This window comes from Sander lucioperca, chromosome 18 (genome assembly GCF_008315115.2).
Source record: "Sander lucioperca isolate FBNREF2018 chromosome 18, SLUC_FBN_1.2, whole genome shotgun sequence".
In the NCBI taxonomy this organism is placed as follows: Eukaryota; Metazoa; Chordata; class Actinopteri; order Perciformes; family Percidae; genus Sander; species Sander lucioperca.
The window spans coordinates 1,625,001-1,652,500 of NC_050190.1; the positions used below are offsets into that span (position 1 = coordinate 1,625,001).

Genomic DNA, 27,500 nt, shown 5'->3' on the forward strand with positions numbered 1-27,500 from the left:
CATAGGCATCAAATACCACTGTACTCGTGCTGATTTATGCACCATTTGTTATGTACCATTTGTTAAATGTTTCAATTTCAAACACAATATAGTAGGCTTGCTCATACCTAGAATCTCATTTAATGGAAATACAGGAAATACAAGAACTTGAACTACTGTTTTAAAATTGATATAAATTACACAAATCCACTATTAGATTAGAATTGGTAGTACAGTAAGACATACTGTTTGGCAAATTGAAGTGACTTAACATCAGTCTGTCAGTGCGAGGCTCCTTTCTCCCACTGACTCTGGTGCTTAAAGACTGGCCCGTTGCCTGTGTTTTGTTTGGCTCACGTTCACACACACACACACACACACACACACACACACACACACACACACACACACACACACACACACACACACACACACACACACACACACACACATACATACTTGAATGTGGAGGAGAAACATCCAAAAAGAAACAATATACATTGACAAATACACACTGGCTTGCATCCCTCTATCCATCCTTCCATCCTTCAGTAGCACTTGCATCTAGGTATTCATCCTTCCTGGTTTGGTATCACACAGTATAAAACTCTCATTACTGACTGATTCTAGTTTTCACTATGATTCAATTTTCCATAATTACTGTGGCTGCGGCTAATAAAAATAGAAAGAGAGGGAACGGCTAGAAATTGGTGCGAAGGTCAACTGGCAGTTAGCGGTGTTCATTTTCATCTCAGTGTATTCATCTGGGGCGGCTAATGGCCCAAATCCTCCTCCATAAATAAATATTGCTGGAATTACAGGTTAAATAGCTAAATTAAATCACAGCTATTACAGATGAGGGAGGGAGGAAGAGAGAGACAGAGAGAGGATTAGAGAGGGAGTCAAATCTGTGCAATTACAGAGGAAGCGCAGATCGCCGCAAAGTGTGCAATTAATGTGATGTAATTAATGTTGTGTAGCGAGTGTCGGAGGAGCGCTGTCAGATTATTGTGTCAAATTATTACATACATCATTTTTCTCTAAAGAAGCCAAACAGTGAAACCTCAAAAAGCCTGAGTATAAACACTCATCTTTACTCTTAAACTCCACTTACATGCTTTTACATTCAATTTACGGTGTCACTCTTTTGTTCTTTTCACTCTTCATTTTGTATCCTCTTAAACTAGTGCTCTTCCTGTGACACTTTACCGCAAAGGTTTATTGAAAACTGAATTGCATCACATTACATTACACTGGTGTGTCGAGCAAAACCCAAAACCTGCAAATAGATTCAGCTGACAAGACTTTTTTTTACTCACTGAACTTTACTACATTACAGCACAAGATTTATTGTCATTACACACACTGTGTCTATGATAGAATACACTAAACTCAGGTTAAACTGAACTCTTTATCACAGTAGTATCACAAAAACTGTTTGGTTCTTTAAACTTAGAGGCAATCCTGGCTCAAGTGGAGGCATACACCTGTGGCTGGTTGCTTGAAGCGCCTAAAGTCAAGGGATTTACTTGAAAATGCAAAAGCTTTTCTTTGAAGAAACTCAAACATAATCCCCTCGTGTTCTCCGTAGAATGCATCCTTCATACTTTACCTACTTTAATACAGTCTTCTTTTCTTAGATTGTCTTTTATCTTGAAAATGTTCTTCAATTGGTAAACCAGTAAAAGCTATGGGATACACAGTAGTTGAAATCATTATTACAATGTTAATAAGGAATTTTCTACATACTGTCCATATGCCAATATGTAGGCCTATGTAAATACATATAAAATAATCAAATTGATTTTTTAAAGCAATGAACTGTGGGCCACTGTCAGTATTGCATAAGACCAAAGCTGAACCAACTACTGGGCTACTGAACTCACAGTGGCCCCAAAAACTACACGCTCAGTGCTTCCTGCTAATTTAATTGAAAATGAGTATGAGATTACAGTATGTGCTACTCAAGCACAATATCAACTGACATGACATGGCCTTAACAGTCCTGTTTTATTACCTGAAGAGTGTCCCTGTCTTTAGGTCTTTATTGCTTTATTGTGTGTCTGTATTGTGCATATTAATAATATAATGTGTTAAAACATTATCACACAGAAAGGTACTATTCTATTTTAGAAAAACTGTACACATTGCATAAAGACTGGATGAAATGGTGGTTACTGTAATAGAGACCCAGCACATCATTTTTTCTTCATGTGTAAAACAACAACTCTTTTGTTAGTTTGTCACTACAACTTTCTCGAAATCTTCAATTTAGAGAATAAAAATGTGTACAACAATAATCATATCACCATGATATGATTTTGCTAAAAGACAAGAAGTGATAAATAAACATTGAATTATTACCCAACCTTATGGTGCACAACCACCCCCGACAACAAAACAATAAGGAGAAAGTTAAGTAACAATTAGCAGCTCCTTAGCTGAACAAATGGCTTTTTTTATGGCTTCTATTGTAAGTATTCTGAGTTTCTGAGCATTCCTGTGTCATACTATACTGTGTCTATGTCACTGTTAACACACAAACTTTGGACAACTGTAGCCACATATAGAAGTGATCAATGCAAACCACTCATATATAAAGTCTCCAGTTTGAAAAAGTAACCTAGAGCCAATCATGTTTTTCCTCATTTCAGGTGATTCAAATACAATGACAACAGTTCTAATCCTGATTCATCTAGCGTCTCTTATTCATCCGTCTGACATTCACTTAATCCCTCTAGTTAGGGTAGTACAGTACTCTCTTCCTCCTGTGTCCCTTCACCTTGATCTCTAAATCAAGGAGGCTTACGAACAGTGTGCTGTACAGTAGCCTCCGCTCGCTCCATCCAATCAAAAGTGCATTAGAGACCCGAGCTGGTTTGCATACAGGATGTGCAGCAGCAGAGCAGGTCTTAATGTAAGTGGAGCAATGTCAGTGCTGAGGCATTTACATACAGAACAAAGCTGACATGAGCCAAGGAGGCAGTGGCTCAGTGCAGTGTGTGTGTGTGTGTGTGTGTGTGTGTGTGTACCTCTCTTGGCCTTTCCTCGCACTTGTGAAAAGTTTCCTGACACATTTTTTGCAGTCACAAATCCTCTTCTCGCATGGCTAATGTCTTGTTTATCATCATAGCACGGCAACAAATACATGCAAATTAAACGTGTGTTGGAAGTGTGTGTGTGTTAGAAGTGTGTATTTGTGTGTGTGTGTGTGTGCGCGCGTGTGTGTGTGTGTGTGTGTGTGTGTTTGTGTGTGGGTCCTCCTAATGAGATAATTTCAAAAAGCAGAGCTCATTTGGTGCCAAGTTCCCAGTATTCTTTAAGCAGTCTGTTAGTTTTGAATGAAGTGGTTTGAGAGCAGGGTTTTAACGTCATCCAACCGGCTTTTTTTAAATTGGCTTTAATAGCTTGCGACTAAAATCACTTACAGGACCACACAGAAGCAGCTTTAATTAAATAGCCCTAACTGTACGGAAATGAGAATCTCATACTTTTCCTCTGACAGCACAGTCAGTATGGGCTTTATCTGCTGCGTGTGAGTCATTGATTCACTACAGCTACTTCACTAGAAACTCCTTCTGGGGAAACTGAGTCATCTCTGAGCTCAGCTTGCCGCAGATGCTGTTGGCTAAAGACCAAGAGGCAAACCCCAAACTCTTGCTGCTATACAGGCGGTTACCGTCAGTCTACATGCCATGAGCTGGGTTCCCATCCAAGGTTGTTTTCTTCGTGAATTATGATGTGTCGAATGTGAAAAGCTGAATGGAAAATTCTATATTTTGTTTTGAATAATGTTATGCTCGTTTAAAGAAGGGATTGTTTTTTGTTTAGTTTTTCAAAAGAAAGAATCTAGAGGGATGAAAAGGGGTGTGTGCTTCTTCACACAAAAGATGAAAAGTAGGACAGAACGAATCAAACAGTGACATTAGACAGCAGATATTCCTGCTCAAAAAGCCATGGTGCTGCCATTTTTCAGTCACCACCTTGCTAGCTCTTGAACACGAATATGACTTCCTCATTTATTCTTAATCTCACCTACAAAGCTCTTATTGACTCAGTTGTTTTTCCGACCTGTAAAATAGCCATCAATGAGTAGACTACAACAGACCTACTTTCCTTACTTTTACCTTACTTTTTTGGGGGGGGGCTTTTGTTTTTATTTGATAGACAGAAAAAGGGGTGAGAGAGGGGAGGAAATGCAGGTTGGAATCAAACCCCAGGCCGCTGCAGTAAGGACTCAGCCTTTTGTATATGGAGCACTTTCTACCAAGTGAGCTACCCTGCACCCAACACCAGACATACTTGTAAAAGGTGGATGTGGTCTTCAGATCAGAGGTATGAAACAGGCTGAGAAAATTCTATCGTGGGCAGCAATGGCCCCAAAATTGTCAATAGGCTACCTATACTCTAAGGCAGGTGCAGTGGTACCGACCTTGGTCACCCCCCCACCGCCTTCGAATGGATCCGTCCATGTAATGTCAGAGGTCAAGTGTAAATATTTCATTGTAATCAAGACAGAAAAAGAGCAAAGTTTGAATCGAAAAAACCGAAAGGTGGAGCGAAAAAGGTCGGACAGAAAGGTTGCTGAGGATGAGCGACATGACAGCCTTCGAGTACGTCGGCCAGTTACTGTAGCAACAGCACTGCCAATGCTATACTACTCAGGTGGCTTAAAATGATCTCATATTAGTGGTTGAGAGTGGTGTATTTTGTTAATGTGCTGTTGGCTTTGATTGAGAATACATGTGCTGTAAATCCTGTTGTTGAGATGTTGAGATTCATTCCTAGTTATTGAGCTGTTGGCTTTGAGTGTAGCTGTATTGTAAATCCTGTTGAGATAGATGTGAATTTAGTTATTGTGCTGTTGGTATCCAGCAGAGCTGCTTGATCTCACCAGGACTAACTCCAATAAAAAGGTTAACAGGTTGCATGTCAAGAATCAACATGAGCTGCATTTATTTTTATTTTCCCTCTCTCTCTCTCTCTCTCTCTCTCTCTCTCTCTCTCTCTCTCTCTCTCTCTCTCTCTCTCTCTCTCTCTCCCTCTGTAACTCTATGGCCTTCACTCTTTTGCTTTCAGTCTATGCAACCTTCTTTCATCCCAGCATGAGTTGAACTTTAGGATTACCACATCTTCTCTGCATGTTACTCAGCCAACAAAGGTGTGTGTGTACACAAGCCATGGCAGAAGGATGTAGGAAGAGACGAAAGGGGTTTTGGAATTCTTATGTTATGAATTTTAAAGGAAGGCTTAGCTGATCATAACCAAATTAGAATGCATTCAGCTCATCAGGGGAGTGGAGTAGCAGCAGGAGGTGGAAAAAAAGGAACTCTGTCTCACACGACATGGCAAGAATCAAGTAGTCCTTAGTGCAGTGGTGAAAATTAGGAGTTGAGATGCAATCCAAAACAAACTGCCGCAGTGAGTTTGTGTGCCCTGTTCACAAATTAGAGGGATTACCAGAAGAGAGTGCCAGAGCATACCAGCTAATCCCACACACTGGCCCGCACCACTGCACTTGGGGAGTGTGTGTGTGTGTGTGTGTGTGTGTGTGTGTGTGTGTGTGTGTGTGTGTGTGTGTGTGTGTGTGTGTGTGTGTGTGTGTATGTGAGGGGTGTTGTAGCAGGAAGAGCTCTGTCGGGGGATCGTCTTCCACCAAACACACCCCCTGGTGCCAATGGTCCCCCTAATCCTGGACACACACACACACACACACACACACACACACACACACACACACACACACACCATGCAGAATGCCTTGGTATTTTTCAGTGTGTGTTGATGATGAGACAGGGAAGCTCGGGTGTGGGGGGCTAATATAATAATTAAAGGGGCGGGCCTTTGATTGCAGTTTCAAAGGTCTCTTACAAAATAAGAAAGTTTTTTTCAACAAATGTGATTTAGATTTGTAGCGTATAAGGTGTAAGGTCGTATAAGGTCAGAGGCTGTAATACTTTGCAAGCTGAGGTCGGTGGCAATTAAGTTAAAAAAAATGAAGAGGTCATTGCCTATCTATGGGCACTACTTGGTGTTGGAGCTGTTATTCAGGTCCAGGTGTTTTCTCTATTTGGTGTGATAGAACTCGACTGGTCAGCACAGAGCCCTAACCTGAACCCAATACAACACATTTGAGATAAACTGGACTGTGAGCCAAAGCTTAACACCCAACATCAGTGTTGGACCTCACTAATGCTCTTGTGGCTAAATGGGAGAAGATATCTGCAGCCAGGTTCAACATCTGGTGGAAAGGCTTCCCAGGAGAGTGGAGGCTCTTACAGCAGTATATGAATGCCCATAGGTTTGGAATTAGATGTTTAGCTTTCACATATAGGTGTAATATTTTTTTTTTGTACAATGCTCTACAATATCACTATGTTTCGGTTAGGGAAAGACCATGTCGCAGGATGCAAACTCTGGTCTCCTGCATGAAAGTCAGATTTTCTACCACCACCCGAATGCCCTTACTCTAGATAAAAGAGGAAGATCTTTAGTGCTTTTCTATTCAGCAAGGACGGCTCCTCTGTGGAGACTCAAAGTGTTTTTTGTCTTTTGAGGTTTAGTCATTGACATCTTGTCAGGTGAAGAGTTGGCTTGGTCTCTGTAGACACAATAGAGAAACTCTGCCATGAGCCTGATTTGACCAGGACAGCGCTCCAACACATTTTTGGATCCCTCTCTCTCTCGCTCCTCTTGGTCTTCCTGTCGCCTGTCCCATCCAAATTCTCTCCCTCCTTCCCTCCACTTATATAAAGCTCGTCCAAATTGCACGCTGCCAAGTGGGAGTCTCCTGGAACACACCATACACACATACATACATGCCAGAGCCCCATCCCAGACTATGATGTAGCAGTGCCCCTTCTGTCTGAATAAGACATATTACAGCGCTGCCTGACACCGGTGTCAAGAAAAAAAGATGTCTCTCTTTCTCTCTCTGCTGTTCCTGGACCTCTCTCTCGCTCTCTCTGTCTCGCTCTCTCTCTCTCTCTTTCTCTCTCTCTCTCTCTCTCTCTCTCTCGCTCAGCCAGTGAACCAGACATAGTTGAGTGTAATACCAGGTTTATGAATTCAACATTATGCCCTCTGATCAGCTTCACATTTTCAACTTCTAAAGCAAAGCAGAGATTTTTTCTTGTACATGTAACCTTTAGCGGCTTTTTTAAAATATCTTCCTCCCTGTAAAATGAAAGAATAAAAGAAGACATATTGGAGTTGACTAACTTTACCCGTGGAGACGCTAAGGTGGAAAAAGAGGTGCAGCAGGGAGGGGAGAGGGGGTAAAAATGAAGGAGTGTAGCCTGGGGTCTGAGTGTTATGGTCAGACTCCACTTGTTTATACAGAAATGGCAGCGAGAAGTAGGAGCAGGGAGGAAGGGGGACTTGGAGGGAAGCAGGTCGAGGATGAGAGCAGATCCAGACCAGATGGAGGTTAGAGGAGGGCATGGATGGAGGGATGAGGGGACAGGTCTGTGCTGGAAGCCCTTATAAGGCCTGGATGACTGGAGAGCTCTGGAAAGGCAGCAGAGCCACAGCAAAACATACCTGCAGCAGGGACAGGGGGGAGCCACCTAAAGTGAGTCTAACCAACAATCGAATTTGCAGAGTTTTTTTTAAATCATATAATCTAGCATAATAATGTTGGATCATACTCATTTGATACTAATATTGTAGGGAAATTTTCGTAGTTGTTGCCAATATTTCTATCAGTTATGCTAACATTGTGCTCTGCGACGTAATTGTTGAGATCTGGGGACTCGGATCACCACGAGAAAGTCTGATCTGGCAAGAAACATGAATAATGAGATGATTAGACAGGTTGTAAACATGCCAACAGTATCTCCAGGTTATCTAAACTAACATATTCAGAAGTAAAATGCACCCAAAATATACGTAAGTGATAATCTCTCATTCATTTCTAAGTTTGGCTAACCTGGAGGTGTGTTTAAAACCCATCTCATCATCTGACTTGTGTTTCTTTCCCCGTCTGATGTTTTAGTAAAGTTGCCGCAATTCCAGATATCAGTAATTAATTTAGTATAATGTTTAGTATTACCAACATAAAGAATGCAGGTCAGGATTACAAATTCAAACAGTGTGTAAATATATTGTAATATATATTTTGTAAATGTCATTACCTTGCATGAAGGTTTTAAATATAATTTTCTGATGAAGAAAAGCTTTTAGAAATGCCTTTATTTGAGAAAACAATAGCACCACTTTCCTGAGCACTTTTTATAAATATATACATATATATATATATATATATATATATATATATATATATATATATATATATATATAAAAACAGTGAGGATATGCCATCAGTGCCCTGCTGGTAGCTTAATCCCTGATTATCATTCAGGACTTGGTCAAAGTATTTGACTAATATTACTCATTTGTGTTTGTATTGGTGACCATTGACACAGTTATGATCGCTGCCTGGAAATCCTTCCTTTATATTTGCCGTCTGCCTGCAGTCAAGCTTTTCAGCAAAAAAAACAACATTAATGACCTGTTTCAGTTTATACCTTTGAGTACAGTGCAGGAGTAGGGTTGTTTCCAAAGGTCTTTAGACAGTCTGTCTTCCACCACATTCCTGAATAAGATTAACCAGGCGTTTTTACACATGCAACTTTTTATTGTCACCCAGACAGTCCGACTGGTTTGCTCAGCCAATTATCTATCCAACTGTCGACAAATGTGACTTGTAAAGGAACTGACATTATGTGGTGAGAGTCAACAGTGGTCAACAGCTGCATGTTACCATTAACAATGGTTAAAAAGTACAGTAGCTTGTTGGCTATAGTGGTTTGAAGCATGGACATGCATCTATCATAATATCCTCAATTACTAAATTGACCTACAGCCAAACCACACCTGTATTTTTCAGGTATCTATTTTTGAAGTCTATTATATGAATTTGTGTACAGTTTATTTTCCTATTGCTACTGTTCGTTTTCAGACGTGATTAGTGGATGGAATATTCTAGACAAAATATATACCGTAAGCCTCAACTTTTTTTCTTAGAGGAGATGAGAAGAGAAAGGAAAGGAGCTCCTTGGTACCCTTGCTGTCTCCACACTAACTGGAAGCAGGCCTGCTCCCATAACCACTCCAATCTGTTTTTATTTGCCGAGCCTCATACCATCTCACACACACACACACACACACACACACACACACACACACACACACACTGAAGCATAGTCTAGCAAGTCTGCCCCATCTCTTAAAGGAGAAAGTCACTGGTTTTATTTGTTTTAAATAACAGCTCCATTAACCCATAATCTGATAAACCAGTAAGTAAGTCTAACAGAAGATCAGTAAAACATATTATATATCACCAATAACAAAATCTAAGGAAGATTATAGATACAGATTACAAGTTATATACCAGGCAAACACACGCCACATCCTGCAGCTGTAACACATGGCAACATGCAGCAACATCTTGCGACATGCTACAATGTCCAGCCACAATCTCTGACATGCTGGGACATGCTGCAACACATGCTAAAATAAGTCAGAGCATGCTGCAGCTTACTATGAAATGCTGTGACACACCAGGCCATTTCCTCTGCAAGTTTGAAAAATAGGTCTGCAAAAGGAAGGAGTAAAGGGTTGGACAAAGAGGAACTAGAAAAACTCAAAAAAAACCTCTCTGTCATATGAGGACACGACTCTCTGAGAGGCCTGGAAGGAGTGAGCACGATGCAGCCTAAGTCATAGCTCAGCAGTCATACAGCAGCCAAACACAACAAATATGTGAACAGAAAGTCGGGGAAGACAGATGATGAGTGAGAGTGGGGAAAGAATGCTTTAAACTCATCTCTTAGAAATAAGTTACCCACGAGTATTTTGGCACAAAGAAATGAAGCCTGGCTGGTCTGTGGGCTCACCTCTCAAAGCCATTTTTCAATGCAAGAAGGAACCGAGGAACTTTGCCTGCATTTTAACCCAAGGAACCTAGACACAGTTTTGGGTTATAAGTCCTAGTTCTCGCCCAAAAATACAATATGCAAGTACCCAAACACTGGAATCAGAGCTCATTTAAGGTTATTTTAGCATTGTTTGCGGTTGTGCCAAAACCCAGGAAATGCTCTGATTCTAATGGGTGGGTACTTTTCAAAAATAGTTGAACAGTCTAGAAAACTACAAAAGAAACTAATCTGAAACCTAGGCTTACCTGCTGATTAATTTAACGAGGCTATATATGTACTGAAGGCTTCTAAAGCAGAAAAAAATAAACAGAAATTACTCAGCAGTCAGAAGTCATCACTACTTTGGAAACGTCATTACTTTCTGGTGTTTTCAATGACTTTCCACTTCTGCACATGACTTTAATTTAAACATCACAATAGAAACTGGCAAAGAAAAACAAAAAAACAATTCTGTTGTCGTCTCGTCATCTACCAAAATTGCATGTTAAAGGAAGTCACTTTAAATCCATGACCAAAAGTCTAATTTAAAATGTGTGGTTCCTCAGGAATAAAAAGGAAATGTAGTGAAGGGTTTTCTGTTCCTGAGTTTATTTCTATTTGTTAGAGATCTATTTGAGGTTTGTGTTTGTATTTATGGTCTAAATATGCTTCCATATTCCTACAGAATGTATGTCTCACACACACACACACACACACACACACACACACACACACACACACACACACACACACACACAGTAATGTGGCTATTGCCAGTGTTGGTCAGAGCTGATCCCAGCCTGCTCCTCTGCTCATTAGACTCAAGTACTAACCATTTAGGTCAAGGCATCCATTACTGGATCTATTCTGTGTGTGTGTGTGTGTGTGTGTGTGTGTGTGTGTGTGTGTGTGTGTGTGTGTGTGTGCATGCTTTGTCTAGCTGTTGCAGTCAAGCTCACATCAAGCTACCGTGGATGCACTGATCTGATTTCCCTTGCTAGCAAGACTCCTCACCAGACAGGTGCCAGGCAGATGGCGGTTCTGTGCTGGCGACCATGAACGAAGGCCCGCCGAGGGCCGAGGCCTGCTGGCTGCCGGTCACACTTTATCCACTGACCAATCACAGCTGGGCAGAGAAAGAAAACATTTCAGATCCTGCGGTTGTTGTAAATGCGCTCATGGGTGGCCGCGTAGTACTGCAGTGTACCTAAGCATCTTGATGACATAGTAATGTGCTGTGGGGCAGGGGGAGCAAAAACAATGGAGAAACCCTCTGGTGATTAAGCAGCTTTAGACAGGAAGAGAGAAAACACTGTGTCTGCCAACCTGCAATTTCCTCCCAGGTATGCTTTTTATCTGCAAGTCTTCAAGTGGTGCCAAAAGGGCAGTTAAGGGATCCTGTGGTTGGCCGGGAGTGTCGCTAAATGGGCCAAAAATGTAGCTATGTGTCATGGACAAGCAAAAAGGTGTGTGTGGACACTTTGACGTAGCACTCCTGGTCAGGGATATAGGGAAGCATGTGAAGATGTTTCTGGAATTAACAATCACAATCCTATACTTATTGTGTGTTCAGTAATGCAACACATAAAGTGAGTGGGTTATGAGCAGCTTTCGCTTCATCTTTCCCAGTACATAAAGGAGAGCAAAAAGAAGAGAGATGATCTGCCTGTTTCTAATCAGAGGGGTTGTACTGCCAGTTGTTGGCCCTCAGCCAGCATTGTTTACCCCCAACATCGCTCTGAATGGCAAATTACCCCAGCAATGGTAACCAACAGATAGAAAAGACTGTTCCCACATGGCAAGGCCCCTGATCCACACACACATGCTCTAACTACCTAAATAACAATGTAAATACAATTTAAATGCATTATTTGCTTTCCTGGGAAACAGGACACAGGTTGCTTTCTCAGGAGAAAAACTACGCGTGTTATTGATTTATTTACAGATGAAAAAAAAGGAGATGGCAGCAGCCCAGCTCCTCTCCACCGGCCCTCTTTTTGTTATCTGTGATGTTGCCCAGAGAAATCAATACCACAACTGTAGCTAGCAAGCTTTGTTTATCTTTTCCTCTAAGTGAATGATTCAGGGGTGTCAGCAGGGGTGAGGCAAAGCTTTGATACAAACGAAAGGGTTCGGTGTTCAGGGAGGAAATCTAACCCCCGCTCTTCTTTCCTTAAAAGTCTCGAGGAGATGAGAGATGCTGAAAGCAGCTAAAAATCTGGATCTGGGTGAAAGATGGCGAGAGACTGCTGCTCTGGTTTTACCGCACCACCACCAAGAATGTCCCTCACACAAAATAAATAGATGAAAATGAGTGCTGGAGACAGCAACATCTGCTAAATATTGGGTGAAGGGAAACGCCAGTAAAAGTTAGTCGCGCTGCAGTGGTTGGAAGGGGTGGTGGTTAATGGTTTTAAGAGGTGGTGAAGGGCTTTAAGCAGTGCTATGGGATGCTACAGGATTTCAAAGGGGAAGGAATGGCTTCTACTGTTTTCTACGACTTTGTTTTGAGGATGCTAAAGGAGGTGGAAAGTGATGCTTAAGGCCCGGACACACAGAGCCGATAATCGGCCGTTGGACAGTCTGGCGAGGTCAGTGACTCGAGTCTGTTCGGTGTGTTCCGTGCCGTCGTCCTTCATTTTGGCCGATTTGACATGTATAATCGGCGGGGCGGGCACTGCCAGCAGTCGGACTCAAATGACCCATCTGAGTGCTAACCCGGAAACGGGGAGAGGAATGAGCGTGACTAGAGTCTCTCAAAATCTGATGAAAATCTTTGTTGATCTGAAATGAAGACAGATTCAGCAACTGCATGGCCTATTTTTCGCTTAAAATGTTTTCAGAAATTTCCGGAGAAACCAGACCCACGTGACGCATTCGTCCAATCAGCTGCCAGTTTTCATTTTTGGGCGACAATACAGATTAGAGCCGCCTGCTGTTATGGAGACGTATTGCGTCTCGTCGTCTTGGCGTGTTCCAAGGCATTTTTTTGACCAATTTGGGGAGACTGATTAGCCCAACTGCCTTTTCTGCCGACGTTTGGCCGTCGGCTCTGTGTGTCTGGGTCTTAAGGGGTATGCTTGAAACAGATAGCAGGTACGAAGTGTCTTCTGAACACATCTACAGTAAGGGCAAAAGTGTTTGAAGCTGTCCTGAATAACCCCAAAAACAAAAAAACAACAAAAAGACGCAATCATCATTCAGTTTGTACATACAGCATAAAAAGTGACAGAAGTAGTCGTGCGAAGAATGTAATAAGTGGGTGCTTGTTTTGAAAAGTTGCAAAAGCCTCTCTAATTGCAACATCGGAAAGCTGTTGGTTCAATACTATTAGTCTATAAGTCTGAGGGGTTTGCCAAAGCTGCTACAGTAGTCTTAGGGGGTTTAAATGGGGTATGCGGTGGTACTGAATCCTATGAGGTGTTAATCCTAATAAAGGCTTTTTTTAAGGGGTTTTCATTTTTACCTGTTGTTGCCATGACATGACACAAACAGGAAGGGTTTAAATTGCTGTTGTGTCATAAGCTTTGATCGTGAGTCATCCCTCCTCACGTGTAGCCCGGGTGGTGTTAGCATGTGAAACTGGGGAGACTTAAACCCTTCCTAAACAAGGGGATCAACATGTATTTGTCAGGCTATGCCACCCTCGGCTGCATGCACATATACACACACCCACAAACGTGGGCAAGACAGCAAACATTTCCAGCAAAGTCGCTAAACCTAAGTGTCCCACCTTCACCACGGACACACAAAGCCCTCAGTCCCTTGTAATTGAGGTTTAAATCCTTTCCTAACATCCCTCCATCCCTCACTCTTCACCAAACATGGATTGCGCCGTCACAGGGCCCCTAATCCTTCCCAGTTTAACCAAGTGAGAAATTAGCTTTTGTTAAGTGGTGATTTGGCCGGTGCTAAACGCCAACAGCCCATTGTAGAGTAGAGGGGCAGTGATGAGTCCCCCCAACGCAGCAAAACACTGTGGTAATCCCATCCCGGCCGCGTGGCCGGACTGGAGCTGCCTGCTACTGTGCAGTACAATATTGTCAAGTTATTTTTAGTCAAGAGCTACAGTAGGTCTATGTAGGTTTTTTTAAGCATCAACATGTCAGCTCGGCTACAGAGGCTTACCTTATATGTACTACCTATTTCTGTGTGTGTGTGTGTGTGTGTGTGTGTGTGTGTGTGTGTGTGTGTGTGTTTTATATGCAGCCCCCCCCCCCACCCCCTTTCTGCCCTCCGACTTCAGAAATCTGGTATGTAGAGTTGTAGTGAAAGCTGCCAGTGTCAGGTTGATAGAAGACACAAGGAATTCAGATCCTCAAAGACGCTGAGAAAGAGCAGGCTGCTCTGGCAGGAGGAGACAAGACAAAGCACAGCGTCGTCTCTAAGACTCAGCGGGGAGAACTCTGCCACAGAAAATCCCTGCTACTTGTCCTCAGTCCGAGCACAATTCAGGAGTTAATTCAGAGAAATCTGCAATGGCAGGGGTGTTTCACTGGAAGGCAGGAGATATTTTCAGGCGATGAAGAAAGGCTAAAGATGAGCAAAGAGTTGCTAGTGAGAGAGTTGGCGATGACCAGCATGCCAAACATTTTTTTTTATTTTTTTTAAAGCCAGTCCCAGGCCAGATGACTGTAAAGTTGACTCCTCCACTGTGGTAGATACTGCAGTTCTAACCCATGGAGTAAGACGCAGGGAGTTTGATGTATTTATGTGGAACACTGTAACTCGTTGCACCTTAATTCATACAGGACACAGTCTGTAGTTTAAGCTGTACATTTAAGCTTCCACAAATAAAAATGCAAACCTATTCTTAGAAATTAAGATTAGTTTCATGCTTACCACCCAGTTCTCTTTTTATTTAGTGTAACTAAGTCATAATAAAATGAGCTTTAAAATAGGTTGACTTGTTCAAGTATCAGAGATAGAAAGCAGTAAAACATACTTATTACTAATAATAAGTAATAACAATATAAATTAAAACAAATATTGTGGATCATTACTTTAACTGCAGATGGGATATTTTCTTGATATGCCAGGATGTGACTCCCACCTTCATTCTGTTACTGAGAATAAAAAGACAAGTTTGAGCTTCACTGGGGAAATGGGTTGGGTAAGTGTAAGAACGCATCATATGGAGCTCAAACCCAGCATAGTCTGCCATGATTAAAAATACTTTATCAGTCTGCAACATAAAACTGAATGTGCCTCAAGAGACATTTTCATAAATGACCCCACTTCTACGGAAAAAAACACTACATCTTTACAAACACATACACTTTTACAGACATTTAGCATGTAACACAGACATGCACATGTTCCAAGTACACACAAAACATACACACCTGTGTGCACACACACACACACACACACACACACACACACACACACAAACACACACACACAGGAAACTGGAAGCAGCCGGCACAGTTTCTCTGTTAACACACACTCTCTCACACACACGCGCTGCAGCCTACATAGCGTACAATGGCATTCAGAATGAGTGTGGGGTGCAGTCTTTCCTGGAGGGCCTGGGTCCTGAAATATCATCAGTAGTGAGTCCAGATGAATGCAGAGGGAAGTGTAGCTTTGCATCCAGCCATTGTCACCTCCAAAAAGCTTCACAATCAGCCTCCTTCAGCCTTTCTCCTCTTTTTATTCACCTTCACATACTACCTGTCTGACAACGGCTCCTAGCTCACGGACACAATTGGAAACACCTACCGCTTTATCGCCCGATCTGATCTCTCAGAGTCACAAAAGCCAACACACAATATGAAAGCCTCTCCCATAGACAGAGTGATTATTTACCAAGGAACCATATAGTTGTTTCAGAGATTACACTTCAGAGATTATTACGGCTCTGATGACACAATGTGTATCTTGTTGATATGTCAGCTCTTCTATTAGACTGATTTTTACAAATTGTGGCTGGACTTTAATTCAGTGTCGTTTTAAAATGTTCTTTTCTGGCAAGTCTTTCTTTTTTGTCACTTAACTAATAATGGTTTTGTTTAATTATTAATACTGTTTGTAGGTAAACCTTTTATTTCAAACGTGACACTACAAGAAGTCATCAGTTTTGGGTGAGCAAGCTTGTATTTGTCAGCAAAGTGATTTTTAGCTGTTCACAGTTCCTAATGCTACATAAAGAGCAAAGTGAAACTGCAATAAAATCAATAGTGAATGAACTTCAGTGTTCTGTTTCACAAAATGCAACTGACATTTGTAATAATACATTACTGAAATCTAGCTTTGGAACCCACTTGCCCAGCAGTATGTCTTGTGGGTCACTCGTCTTGATAAGGTTGGATTTGAGAAAAATATCTATACATTATTAAAATCTATGACGTTATTTTAAAATGTCTGTCATTGTTGCCTTATTTAACATCTTTTCCAACAAGACAGAACAGAAGAGGCGGCTTGAGTTGAGACGTTAATGGTTTCAGACAGCAGAGTTTATAGTTGAAAAGTTCGAAAGATGAAATTAAAAGTGAAGCGGTTACAATAACGTATTTCGTGCTATCTCACTGATAAATATTAATGGAAGCTTAGTTTTTTGTATGCTTACTTTGTCAAAGTCATGTAATAGCATGTGCTGCATTTATCTTAGAATGTGGACAATTAACCCCAAGAAAATGGTTCTTTTCTTCAGAAAGACCAAAACCAACAGTGGTCAGCCCGCAGGTGTGACACCAGGACATTGGCAGAGAAAATATTGCATGCCAGTTCAAAAACTAGTATGTTTTACACTATTTTTGCATACATTTAATAATCTGTCTACCACAGGAAGCACACAAAGTGATGTTTTACACTTTCAGTAAGTAAACAGAGGAGAAATAGCTAGATAGTTAGCATGGGCAGCTAGAACTACCATGGCTGAAGGGATGAAAAACAAGTGCCACCTACAGAACCTACAGGGAAAAGACTTCACTCTGATTGACAGGTAATCAGCACAACATGAAGAGCAGAACAGAAATCTCTCATGAGCTCTCACCACTAAAATGGAAAGAAAACGAAAATGAGTCTAATTCTGTCGTTGCGTTCAAATGAATCAGACTACCAAGAAAAAAACACACACACATTTTCTCTCCTTTTCACCAGAGCTCTCCACATTTTTTTGCGCATCTAATAAAAACACACGTACATTCAAAGCTCTGTGCCAAAAACCACAAGCTAAAGGCCAAAAGAATACCATAAATAAACACCCAAACTCTGGAGGGACCATGAAAGAACTCTCAAAGGGAGGTTTGTTAAACCTGATCGTCCCTGTGTATTGATACATATCTGTGTATTGATACATAAAATACTGTGAATAGTCTTGACATAAACTCAGCATAGTTTGAGAAAGTGAGAGCAACAAAAAAAGGTCTCTACTGTTTGAAATGAAGAACTGAGAGTAAACAATAGATTCACAAATGTCTGGCAGCCTGTGTGTATGTGTGTGTGTGTGTGTGTGTGTGTGCGCGTGCATTTTAGGCAGGGATTTTACTGAAAAGCCTCTCCTTTTACTCTCAACAATTATTTCATAAAAGTTATGGACAGACATAGAAAGACACTGCCTTAAAAAACAAACCACAGCTATCTGCCCCCCCCCCCCCCCCTGCCTTTATCCTCATTCACACGCACACGGAGCCTCTTCCACCAATCTCATCCCTGACGCCAGGACATCAATTTTCGCAAGTCGCCGAAAATTACCATGCATGAATGCAAAAAAGGCTGATCAGGAGTAATTAACACGGCTTCATATGCAAATTTTATTAATGCAGAACTACAAAGTCATTATGCAAATTAGGATTTCATCGAGCCTCTTGACAAATACTCCCAGCTCCAGCCATCTAGCAGTCGGGATGGATGACTCGCTCAGTTTAGACTGGAGGGATGCATGTGTGTTTTAGTCTAGTTAGCGGTTTAGCACTGGTTAGCGCTGGTGGCTAGCTGTGTGTGTGTGTGTGTGTGTGTGTGTGTGTGTGTGTCTGTGTATGTGTGTGTGTGTGTGTGTGTGTGTGTGTGATACATGGGCTAGTTTATGTGTGTAAACTGTGTGTTTAGGGAAGTGGCTGATGGCTGTGCGGCAGAGTAATGAACCTGAGATCCAGGGGATGGATGGATGGAGGGGAGAGGGGGGTAAGATGATATGAATATGCATGATGCTCACTGGCTTTGATGATTAAAGACAATTTTAATATTTAAATGAGTGCATGCAAAGTGATTAACGCAGCAGAGAGAGGCGACGAGGCGAAAATCGCAAAAAGGGATTTTGAAAATGCTAAGAAGCACATGAGATGCCGATTTGCCTTTGCATGCTCTATTAATGGCTCTCTCTTTCTCTCCTTGTGTCTATGTATGTATTTCCACCCCGCTCTTTCTGTCTTTTCCAGCCTTCATGTCTCGGTTGTTTTGCTCTAAGTGTCTGTTTGTGTGTGTTTGAGTGCAGGATGCTGGATTTACAGAGGAAAGGTAGAGCGTCACTTTAGAAGAACTGGATGGAGGGAGGAGAGTAAGGGGGAAATGAAGAGTACACACACACACACAAACACACACACATGCATTCAAATACACACAGAGCAGAGGTCTGAATTTCAGAAGGGATTTCATTATAGCATTACTAGGGGGCTGTTACCAGGAGTTGGAGAACTGTCAAAGAAGCCCTCAAAAAAAAAAAAAAAAAACTATCACGTCCTCCATTGTTTTTTTAAATCAACAGTCATGCCGTAGCTGCTAGTAGTTCCTCACTGGATGCTGATTGGTTTGGTCTGCTGCTGTTCTGACAAAAACACGTTATTTGAAGCCTGACAAGATGGATTTTTGTGTTATGTGATCTCGTGATTCTTGCGTGAGCTTGTGATATTGCGAGAATCCAGCTGCCATGCAAGGTGAAAATCTACCTTCCAGAAACTCAAATTTGTCTAATTCACATGTCTTGTGAGATGGCTTGCTAGGCACTGGTAAGCATACATTTAGGTAAGTGGGAAGTTGTGTGATAATAAATATAGTTACCAATCGAAAAACACCATCAATGTTGGCTTTTAGAACTTGATAGTGTTCGATACTCAGTGCTTCAGACACACTTTAGTCAGTACCTAAAACGTTTCGTTGATTCATACCCTGCCCTACACGCACAACATGTAACATGAGGGTGTAGCGGCTTTGGAGTTGTTGGAAGGCACGTTGAATGAACACGACCATGTAACAGAAAGTAATGTAACAATTAATGTCATAAATTGTGCTGTGGCGCATTAAGTAAAATAAACTAAAAAACTACTTCTTCACTGAGTAGTAAGTAATACACTTAATTTTTCAAGTAACTTGTTCAATACCATTCAAGACTAAAACACCAAGTGAAGTTTCCTCACTGCTTGATGTGTGTGTGTGTGTGTGTGTGTGTGTGTGTGTGTGTGTCCGTCCACATCCTCTTAGGCCTATTAAAAATGCATCAGGACTGTACTGACACAGACACACACAAACACCCAAACCAAAACTAGCCAAAAGCACATAGGATACAGAGGCCGAGAGAGGTAAAGAGAGGCAGGGAGAGTGAGCAGCAATACAAACCAGAGCAATTACCACTTCAAAAAGGCCGGTGCTCCATCCGAGAGGCCTCCCAGCTTTATTGAAACGACGCAAAAAAAAACAAAAAAACAAGAGCAGCGGGTGCTGTAATGCCTCTAAGTACAGACTGTTATATCAAACACACACACACACACACACACATTCACACACAGTCACACTCACACCAATTCTGTGCCATAGCTCTTTGTTAAGTCTTTGTGCAGTTTCATTTGGAAGATAAATAAGCATATGGTAAATATTTTAGGGACACGCCGATGTGCTCAGTCATTATTTATTGAAGATGTGTGTGTGTGTCCATGTGCATAATGTTTACATAAGATTCAAACATGCCCTCTTGAAAATGCTTTTTTTCATTATGTGTGTTTTTCTCGTGTCTCGCTCTGCATATATCGCACATCCTGTTTGAAATGATGCGTATTAATTATTCTCTTTTTCAGTCTAATGATCAACACTGTGTGTGTTGTGTGTGTGTGTGTGTGTGTGTGTGTGTGTGTGTGTGTGTGTGTGTGTGTGTGTGTGAGAGAGAGAAACAGAGAGAGCTCCTTGCCTCAGTGTGGGCAAGTAACAATCTGTGTGTGAAAGACAGAGAGAGAAACAGAGGGAAAGTCAGCTGGGAAAAAAACGACAGAAAAAGCGGGTGTAAAACCAGAGGTAGAGCTAGACAGCACACACACACACACACACACACACACACACACACACACAGCCCGTCAAATGGCTCTGTCAGATTAAAAGGGTGTCATCATATTTGAGTTTGTCAAAGCTACACGCCCCTTTATGCGTGTGTGTGTGTGTGTGTGTGTGTGTGTGTGTGTGTGTGTGTGCGTGCGTGCATGTGTGTTCCTCTCTACTCCAGCTAGACTTAGTTTAATTTCTGAACTAAACCCTAGTTGACAAGGCTTTAAGGGCTGCACAGCACTGTGTCAGGTGGTGTTACACTCCTTGGTGATATGTTTACACTACGTGGATGTATGTGTGTGTGCCTTAAAGTAAAAATGATATGTTTCCTTCTCTTTTCTATAATCCAAACTGTCAGGATTCCACCTCCGTGGAGTTATATCTAACCCGACTGACAGTCACCTGGGAGTCTGGAGGGTGTGTGACCAGAAGCATGTCTGTTTAAATTCCCAGACCAAAGACAAGGTGCACTTGAGCAAAGGGAACTTGAACCTGCTAAAGTTCTAAATAAGAAAAACTATGGTTGTACTGGTACTGGTTAATTTGAGTGTGGGTATCTTTGTGAATGTGAAGTGTTGCAGGAAAAGACAATGAAGCTCTAGTAGCTCAAATAAAGGATAACATCTTTGACAGTGCTAGGGCATGGTCACAAACGGGCAAATGAAGGCGAGTGGCCATCACCTGCCGAGGCAATATCGACATTGCGCTGGTAGGAGATGGATGGATGTCCAGGTAGAGGGGCGGACGCTGTTTGCTAGCATATATATGGATTTGTGAGATCAAAGTTTTTTGTTTCTTTTTTTTTTGGGTGGGGGGGGGCTGCGAGTGGCCTAAAGGGAGTGTGTTTGTGTCATAATATGGTGCTTTCAGATATTCTTCATGTTGTATTTCCTCCCTTGGTGATGTACAGACACATACGCACACACGCATTGGCCTACTGAGACATTCCTGGCTTTCCTTTATGTCCAGAAGACGGGATTAGAAGTGGAGGAAGAGGAATGAGCTGACGGTTGTTAGAACTTTGTCCCATAACAAAATTACACATGGGTTGCAGCACTTCTACTACATTGACTGCATATCGTTCCCCCTCTCTCTCCCCTTACCTGTCTTTAAGCTATTCTGTCTATTAAAGGCCATAAAAAAACAAATTTAAAAAAATGTACTAAACCTAAACCCTGACACCCTTTTGGTAAATGGTACCATTTGATGATTTGGCCAAAAAGTATTTCCTAACTGTCTCATCATGCGAAGAAAGTTTAGTTATACTGCATCAAGGACATTCACTGATTTTGATCATTCACTGTGTCTTCATTGTTCTTTACACAATATAAAAAATGTAAGTGTATTGATGCCTTTACAGTGACTTTCTCAAAATGACTCCCTCCTTAAACTGTCACGTGTGTGAATATGAAATATGAAATATGAAATGTGTAAAAATCTATTGGAGGAAAAGCTTGGGGTCTGACTTACAAAGGAGAAAATTCCTCCTGCCATATTTCAATATCTCCCCCCGTTGATTATGAGCAGGGCTGAGCGTGTTCTCTCCAAATTAAACTCTGGCTCGATTAATAAACCCTTCTGTCCTCTCCTCGTGTTAATAAGGTGCTAGTTGGCCATATTTCATGTGGAAATTGTGAAATACCGAGGGTAATTTTGAAACATAAAATGTAATTGGAGCAATATAGTTTACAGTTGCCGCAGTGCACGTCCAATTGAGCCACTAATATGTTTTTGCTTTTAATGTGAAAATTATTGCACGTTCTGTTATGAAGAAATATTGTGCAATTACAATTTCAAGCCTTCCGTTGCTGCACATGTGGCGTTGATTTCACAGGAGGACTCCAGTTAGATATATTGCAAGCATTTAAACACGGGAAAGAATCTACCTGTGCACATAAATATGAATAATGCCGACCTAATAACGTGACCAACGCCAATCAATTAGGGCACATGCCTGAGTGCAGCTCTGCAGACACTCTGGGATTGTATTAGAGCTATTCGCACCCTCCTACTGCTCAGATTGTTATGCATTAAATGTAAAGCTGTAGCGCAGTTACAGACCTAGGTGCCGTGCTTTCAGAGGTTCAGATGGCTGTGCTGTCTACAGCAGCACTGGGCGCCTGCCTAACAGAGTTGTAAAATAGTAGCTGGTAAAATATTGATGAAGTTCAGGCCCAAACAGTGTTTAACAGCGCAGGCCAAACCGCAGACTGACATGTTCAGAGGAGCTCTGTCCTCCTCCAATGCACTAAATGGGGAAACAGAGTCAGGGGTGTTACCTGTGAGTGCATTTCCTCACGTGGTTTTGTGCCAACATTTCCTTCCAAGTTCAGTCGCAAATGAAATGTTGCCACAAATAGAGCAAAGCAGGAGTGTTGCTATCCCAAGAATCCCGAGTTACAACAAAAAACCACTTCCAGCTGACAAATGGTCGATCAGGGCATTGATAAGTATTGGTTGAGCTGGAATGCTGAAGATATTTCGTGCATACATTTGTAATTTATCTATTAACAAATGTATTCATGCCGTGCATTTGTAATGGTGGCCATTTTAGAATATTCAAAGCCAGGATTGATTTATTGTACAAAAGATTTTGTTAGAATGATTTGTTAGTGCAAGTTGTATCACATAAGTTTGTACATAAATGATTTATCATCAATGTGTTAATTCCTTTTTAAAAGAACAAAACGCATTTTACTTACTTTTATTATTGTTTCTATGCCAAATATCCACATTCACAAAAATACTTATGACCAATCAATACCATTATTGTGTCTTAACCAGATAGTCGCAGATGAGAATGATCCGTCATTGATTTTCAAATACTAGTAATTGTTTATGAAACACTGTTTTATGGATGGAATATACCTCTCGAGCTTGGGACTGGTGTACTTATTTGTTCAGATTCAAATAAAACACGGTCGGGGCGCCTGGGTTGCTCACCTGGGAGAGCGTGCCCCATATACAGAGACTCAGTCCTCGCCGCAGCTGTCGCGGGTTCAACTCTGACCTGCGACCCTTTGCTGCATGTCATTCCCCCTCTCGCTCCCCTTTCAAGTCTAAGCTGTCCTATCAATTAAAGGCCTAAAATTGCCAAAAAATATAATCTTTAAAAAAAATACAGTGAAGCAGCCTTTGGTTTTCAAAGGACCACATGGCTGGAATGAAAACGACTGGATGAGGCCTGCACCAAAGTAGACCAAAAAAGTCATAATAGTTAAATTTGTAGCTATTTACTCCGTAGAAATGTGACTGCACTGGAACTTCACCAATACATAGTCCTTTGTTTACTGGTGTTTTGTACAGTATACTTTTATTTTATTTCATTCATCACTGTTTTTTAAATACTACTATACTACTATACTAATACTTGGGGACTACCGATGAAAATTAGCACTTTTGAGCTAACTCGGGCACATTTACATTGTTTTAATGTTGATTAATGTTCACTGTCCCCTTTCAAATAAAGAAATAAATAAAAAAAATATACTAGTAATGCATTAGGGCTGGGTTTAGAGTTTGGTTTATGTTGGAATCCTTCTTAGTCATCCAGGCATAGCAGACTAGAAGTACTGGCAAAGGCAGTTGGATTTGTTGGTTTATTACATCTAGATTTTGTATTTGTACTCCATATGCAAAGCACCTTCAATTGCCTTAGTGTTTAAAAGGTGCCATACCAATACATTTGTCTTGCCTTTAATAGGCTTAATAACTGCGGTGTTTGTCTGAACCAGAAAGGGTCGAGCATAATTTTGGCTATTTCCAAACACGCACTCTTCCATACTTCATGATTGATGCAGATGTACGAGTTTTCTGAAAAGAATGATGCTGGATTTAAAAAAAAATAAAAAAAATAGGTTAACTTGACAGATTTAGATCTGATAGTAGTTTAAGATGTGTCACCCTGAAGCTATAAGTATGAATGGTAACCATCCAGACTTACTCATCACATGCAAACTACAATACTAAATGCAAAACATTACTGTCTAACTAGAGTAAGACTCTTTTTTTAATATGCTTTCATCTTTGAGAAGTTTGTATCTAGGAGTTGATTCCTGAGTAATTTTAGCACCTGCTGGTTGTTGGCGAGTACCTGCTGTCAAGCGCTGAGCTGCAGAGTTCTGGTCCAACAACCAGTGACCTCTAAGAAGGCAGGACAGCTGAGAGGAGTTCTTGTCGCAGACTGAAATATTCTGCTCCTCCCATCTGGCTTTCTTTGAGCGTCTTGACTGGTTTGAGAGATAACTGCTTGTGCTCCTCCCCCACCCAAACTGCTCCTGTACCCCTCTAAATGGGGGAGAAACTAGCCTCTTTTTAATCCCTTTTTCTCTGTTTTTTTCCTCTCCTTCTCCTCTCATCGTGTTTTTCCCCCCCTCCTTTGCTTATTTGAATTTTAATGAGCTTTTCACCTTTTTAAGCAGATGGCTTAGGCTGGATTTCTCCATGAAAGTCGGGGTGAGTCTCTCTGTCACGTTTTGCACAATTTGTTTCAACTAGCGGAGTCCTTGAGGGGGTTTAGGGCTTTGAGTGGGTAATGTGCCTGTCTCTCCCCTCTTTCTCTTGACTCCCTCGCTCTGTTGTCCTCTCCCTCTAATGAAATGAACATATCTCTCTCTCTCTCTCTCTCTCTTGCTGGAGAGGATGGGGTAAGTCCCAACATGATGCCTCCACAAAAGCTGAAAAGGTAATTTATGTATGGGTACTTGCAGTTAAATATTAAAAAAGTCATGTATTTAGGGTGATGAAAGAGCTGGATTATTTCTCTAAAGGGTGTGTGTTCATCATGCCTACCTGCCGGTGTGTTCTCTTGCTTCGGGCAAATTCCTTTGATGAGCGTCCTCTCTCCCCTCACACCTCTTTCCACCTCCTCCTCCTCTGGTGTCACCTGGATGCCAATCTCCACCGGCTCCACCACCTTCCTCAGCTCCACCTGCTGTGCGTGGTGATGAAGGCTCTGCAGAGTCGGACTCCCTCCTTCTCCTCCCCGGTCGGTCATCTTGTCGTAGCAGCCATTGGCCAGCAGCGGCGTTTGACACTGCTTCTTTTTGTGCTCAATGAAGAGCAGGATATCGCCCAGCGGGAAGGTCATCTGGCACTGGCCGCAGGTCAGCAGGTCGTGGTCGGCGTGGAGGCCGGATGGCAAGGCATGGGCCAGACTAGGGTCCAACGGGTGGGGAGGTAGGCGGAGCGGGTGAGAGGACAGGCGGAGCGGGTGGAGGGATAGAGAGCCGGAGAGCAGGCCGCCATCTGGATGCTCAACCTCCTCTGTCCAGTAAGAAAAAACAGAAGAGACATGTCAGATGATGTAACACCTGGACATTTGCTAAACTGTGTATAATTATGTGTATAATATTGTTTAAAAAGTTTGGGAACCACTAACTCCATGTGTTCTGGGGAAATTGTTGATAGAGCTACAGTAGTCGATGGTAATTCTTTAACAGAAGTTGGGTGATATAGACACAATGCTATGTACATTTAAATTATACATAGTTAAGTTGATCTGAGTACTGCTAAAAATTCCAAGTGTTTTTTTCAGCGTTAAATCCCTGAGTTAACAGATTTATTTTGTCCAGTATTCCGACTATGACTAAAGTTAGACTGAAGGGCTGTTTGCTGCTGTCATAAAGGTACTGAGCCTTCTTTCTTGTGCAGCAGAGCATTTTGGCAGGGACAGAGCAGTCAGACAGCAGATGTGTGGTAGAATAACAAATGTAAAAGCCTTTATGAACAGGCTATAAATGAGGGATTGGTTTAGATTATCGCTTGAAGGACCCAAAGTGAAGGAGTGAGGAGGTCTGTAGGAGGATGGAGAGAAGAAGTGACTCCAGAGGTAAACAGGAAAAGACCGAAATCATCACCACCACCACCACCACCACCATCACCATCATCTCTCCCTGTCTCTGTCTCTCTCTTTCTCTCTAATACAAGATGATGGATTAGCAGCAGGTTGGCCATTTGTCTCAGCATCCACATTAGAAATGCAAACAGATTTCGGATGGCAAATGCAGATGAAGACTCCAGATGGAGCAGCCCACCTCACCATATACCTGCTTTCAGCCTGCTTTGTAATACACCACTTTTTCACCTGTTTAACCCTCTGCCTTTCACACTGGAAACACATAAAACTGAGAACCGTTTGGTTTATATCAACATCTGGTGGGCGCCAAGGTGTTTAATCTTGAGTTTTTCTTCAAAGGCTGACTTTCACATTTGTACTGTAAAAAGTAATCCACATGGTGAAAAAAACAGTTACTATCTTCTTTAAAAGAAATACTAACTTCTGCCAACAAGAAGTAAATGACAACAACAGTACTTGGCAAATAGCCAATCAAATTGCAGTGGGGCAAGAGGCAATCAGCCCCATTTGGCATCAAATTTGTGCCATCCGCTTTCATTGCCAAAGGCTTTGGGCATGCGTGTTGTTGTTTTCCTACATTCAGGGCACTTTACAATGTGAGTGTGGGGCTTTTATCCCCACATAGAAGCCGCTTTAGCCATTTTATAACTATTATATTTAGCCACTGACCTTAAATTGTAGAATAATGATTAATAACAGCAGCAACCAATGATTCTTTATGTCATGCATTAATCCAGAATCATATTCATTTCTACGTTAGTCATTACCGCTTAACCCACACTTTTTTTCTGCTGCCAGCAGGTGGGCTTTACCCCTTAAAATGAAGCAATGTCTACTCGTGACCACACACGGCAGGTTCAAGCTTTAGTTTGGATCTGAGCAGTTCAACCAAAGAGTGATTTCTTTCCAATTAAAAAAAGGTAGAAAAATGTGTAAAATAAACTACACTTTGTGTATCAGAATCTGACCCCTCAGATCTATCATGGCACCTGATGGGGGTTGCAAATAATACTTTGGGAACCACTGTCATATGTAAATGTAGTCCATTAACAACAGTTATTGTAATATATACTTGTTTTAGTAGTAATAGCAATATAAATAGGACAATAAGTAACTCGTACTGCTCAAGGTACCACAATTAAAATATTGATAAAAAAGAGACAGAAAAACAAAAGCAAACAAGAACAATACCAAATATAAAAAATGTATACATGCATATATTAACATATGCCCATGAACATATTCAGTATATACATGCATTTACATACAACAATGATATTAAGCTAAACCTACAGGAGGTAAGGATGTGGGTGGACATCAGGACTAACAAAAGGATTAACAAAAAGTGACACCAGTGTAAATATTAAAATAAATCATAATATATAATTTACCTAGTAATAAGAAACTTAAATTCTAATATACAAAAAAAATGCATAATTATTATATGCATCTCTATCATTCACCTCATCATCATGATCACAACAAAATACAAT

The 27,500-nt window shown here is 41.4% G+C and overlaps 1 protein-coding gene across 3 annotated transcripts in view; it reads right to left on the bottom strand.

The window, feature by feature from the left end:
- Positions 1–27,500, bottom strand: part of bcl11ba (BAF chromatin remodeling complex subunit BCL11B a) — a 48,084-nt gene that overhangs the window by 11,850 nt on the left and 8,734 nt on the right. For 2 of the 3 annotated variants that reach the window (XM_031280364.2, XM_031280363.2), the window contains exon 2: positions 24,942–25,415. In XM_031280364.2, coding sequence (XP_031136224.1) covers positions 24,942–25,415 — 474 coding nt within the window. Of the gene's footprint in view, positions 1–10,913; positions 11,026–24,941; positions 25,416–27,500 lie in introns of those variants that run through there. The other variant, XM_035994745.1, reaches the window with a different exon arrangement.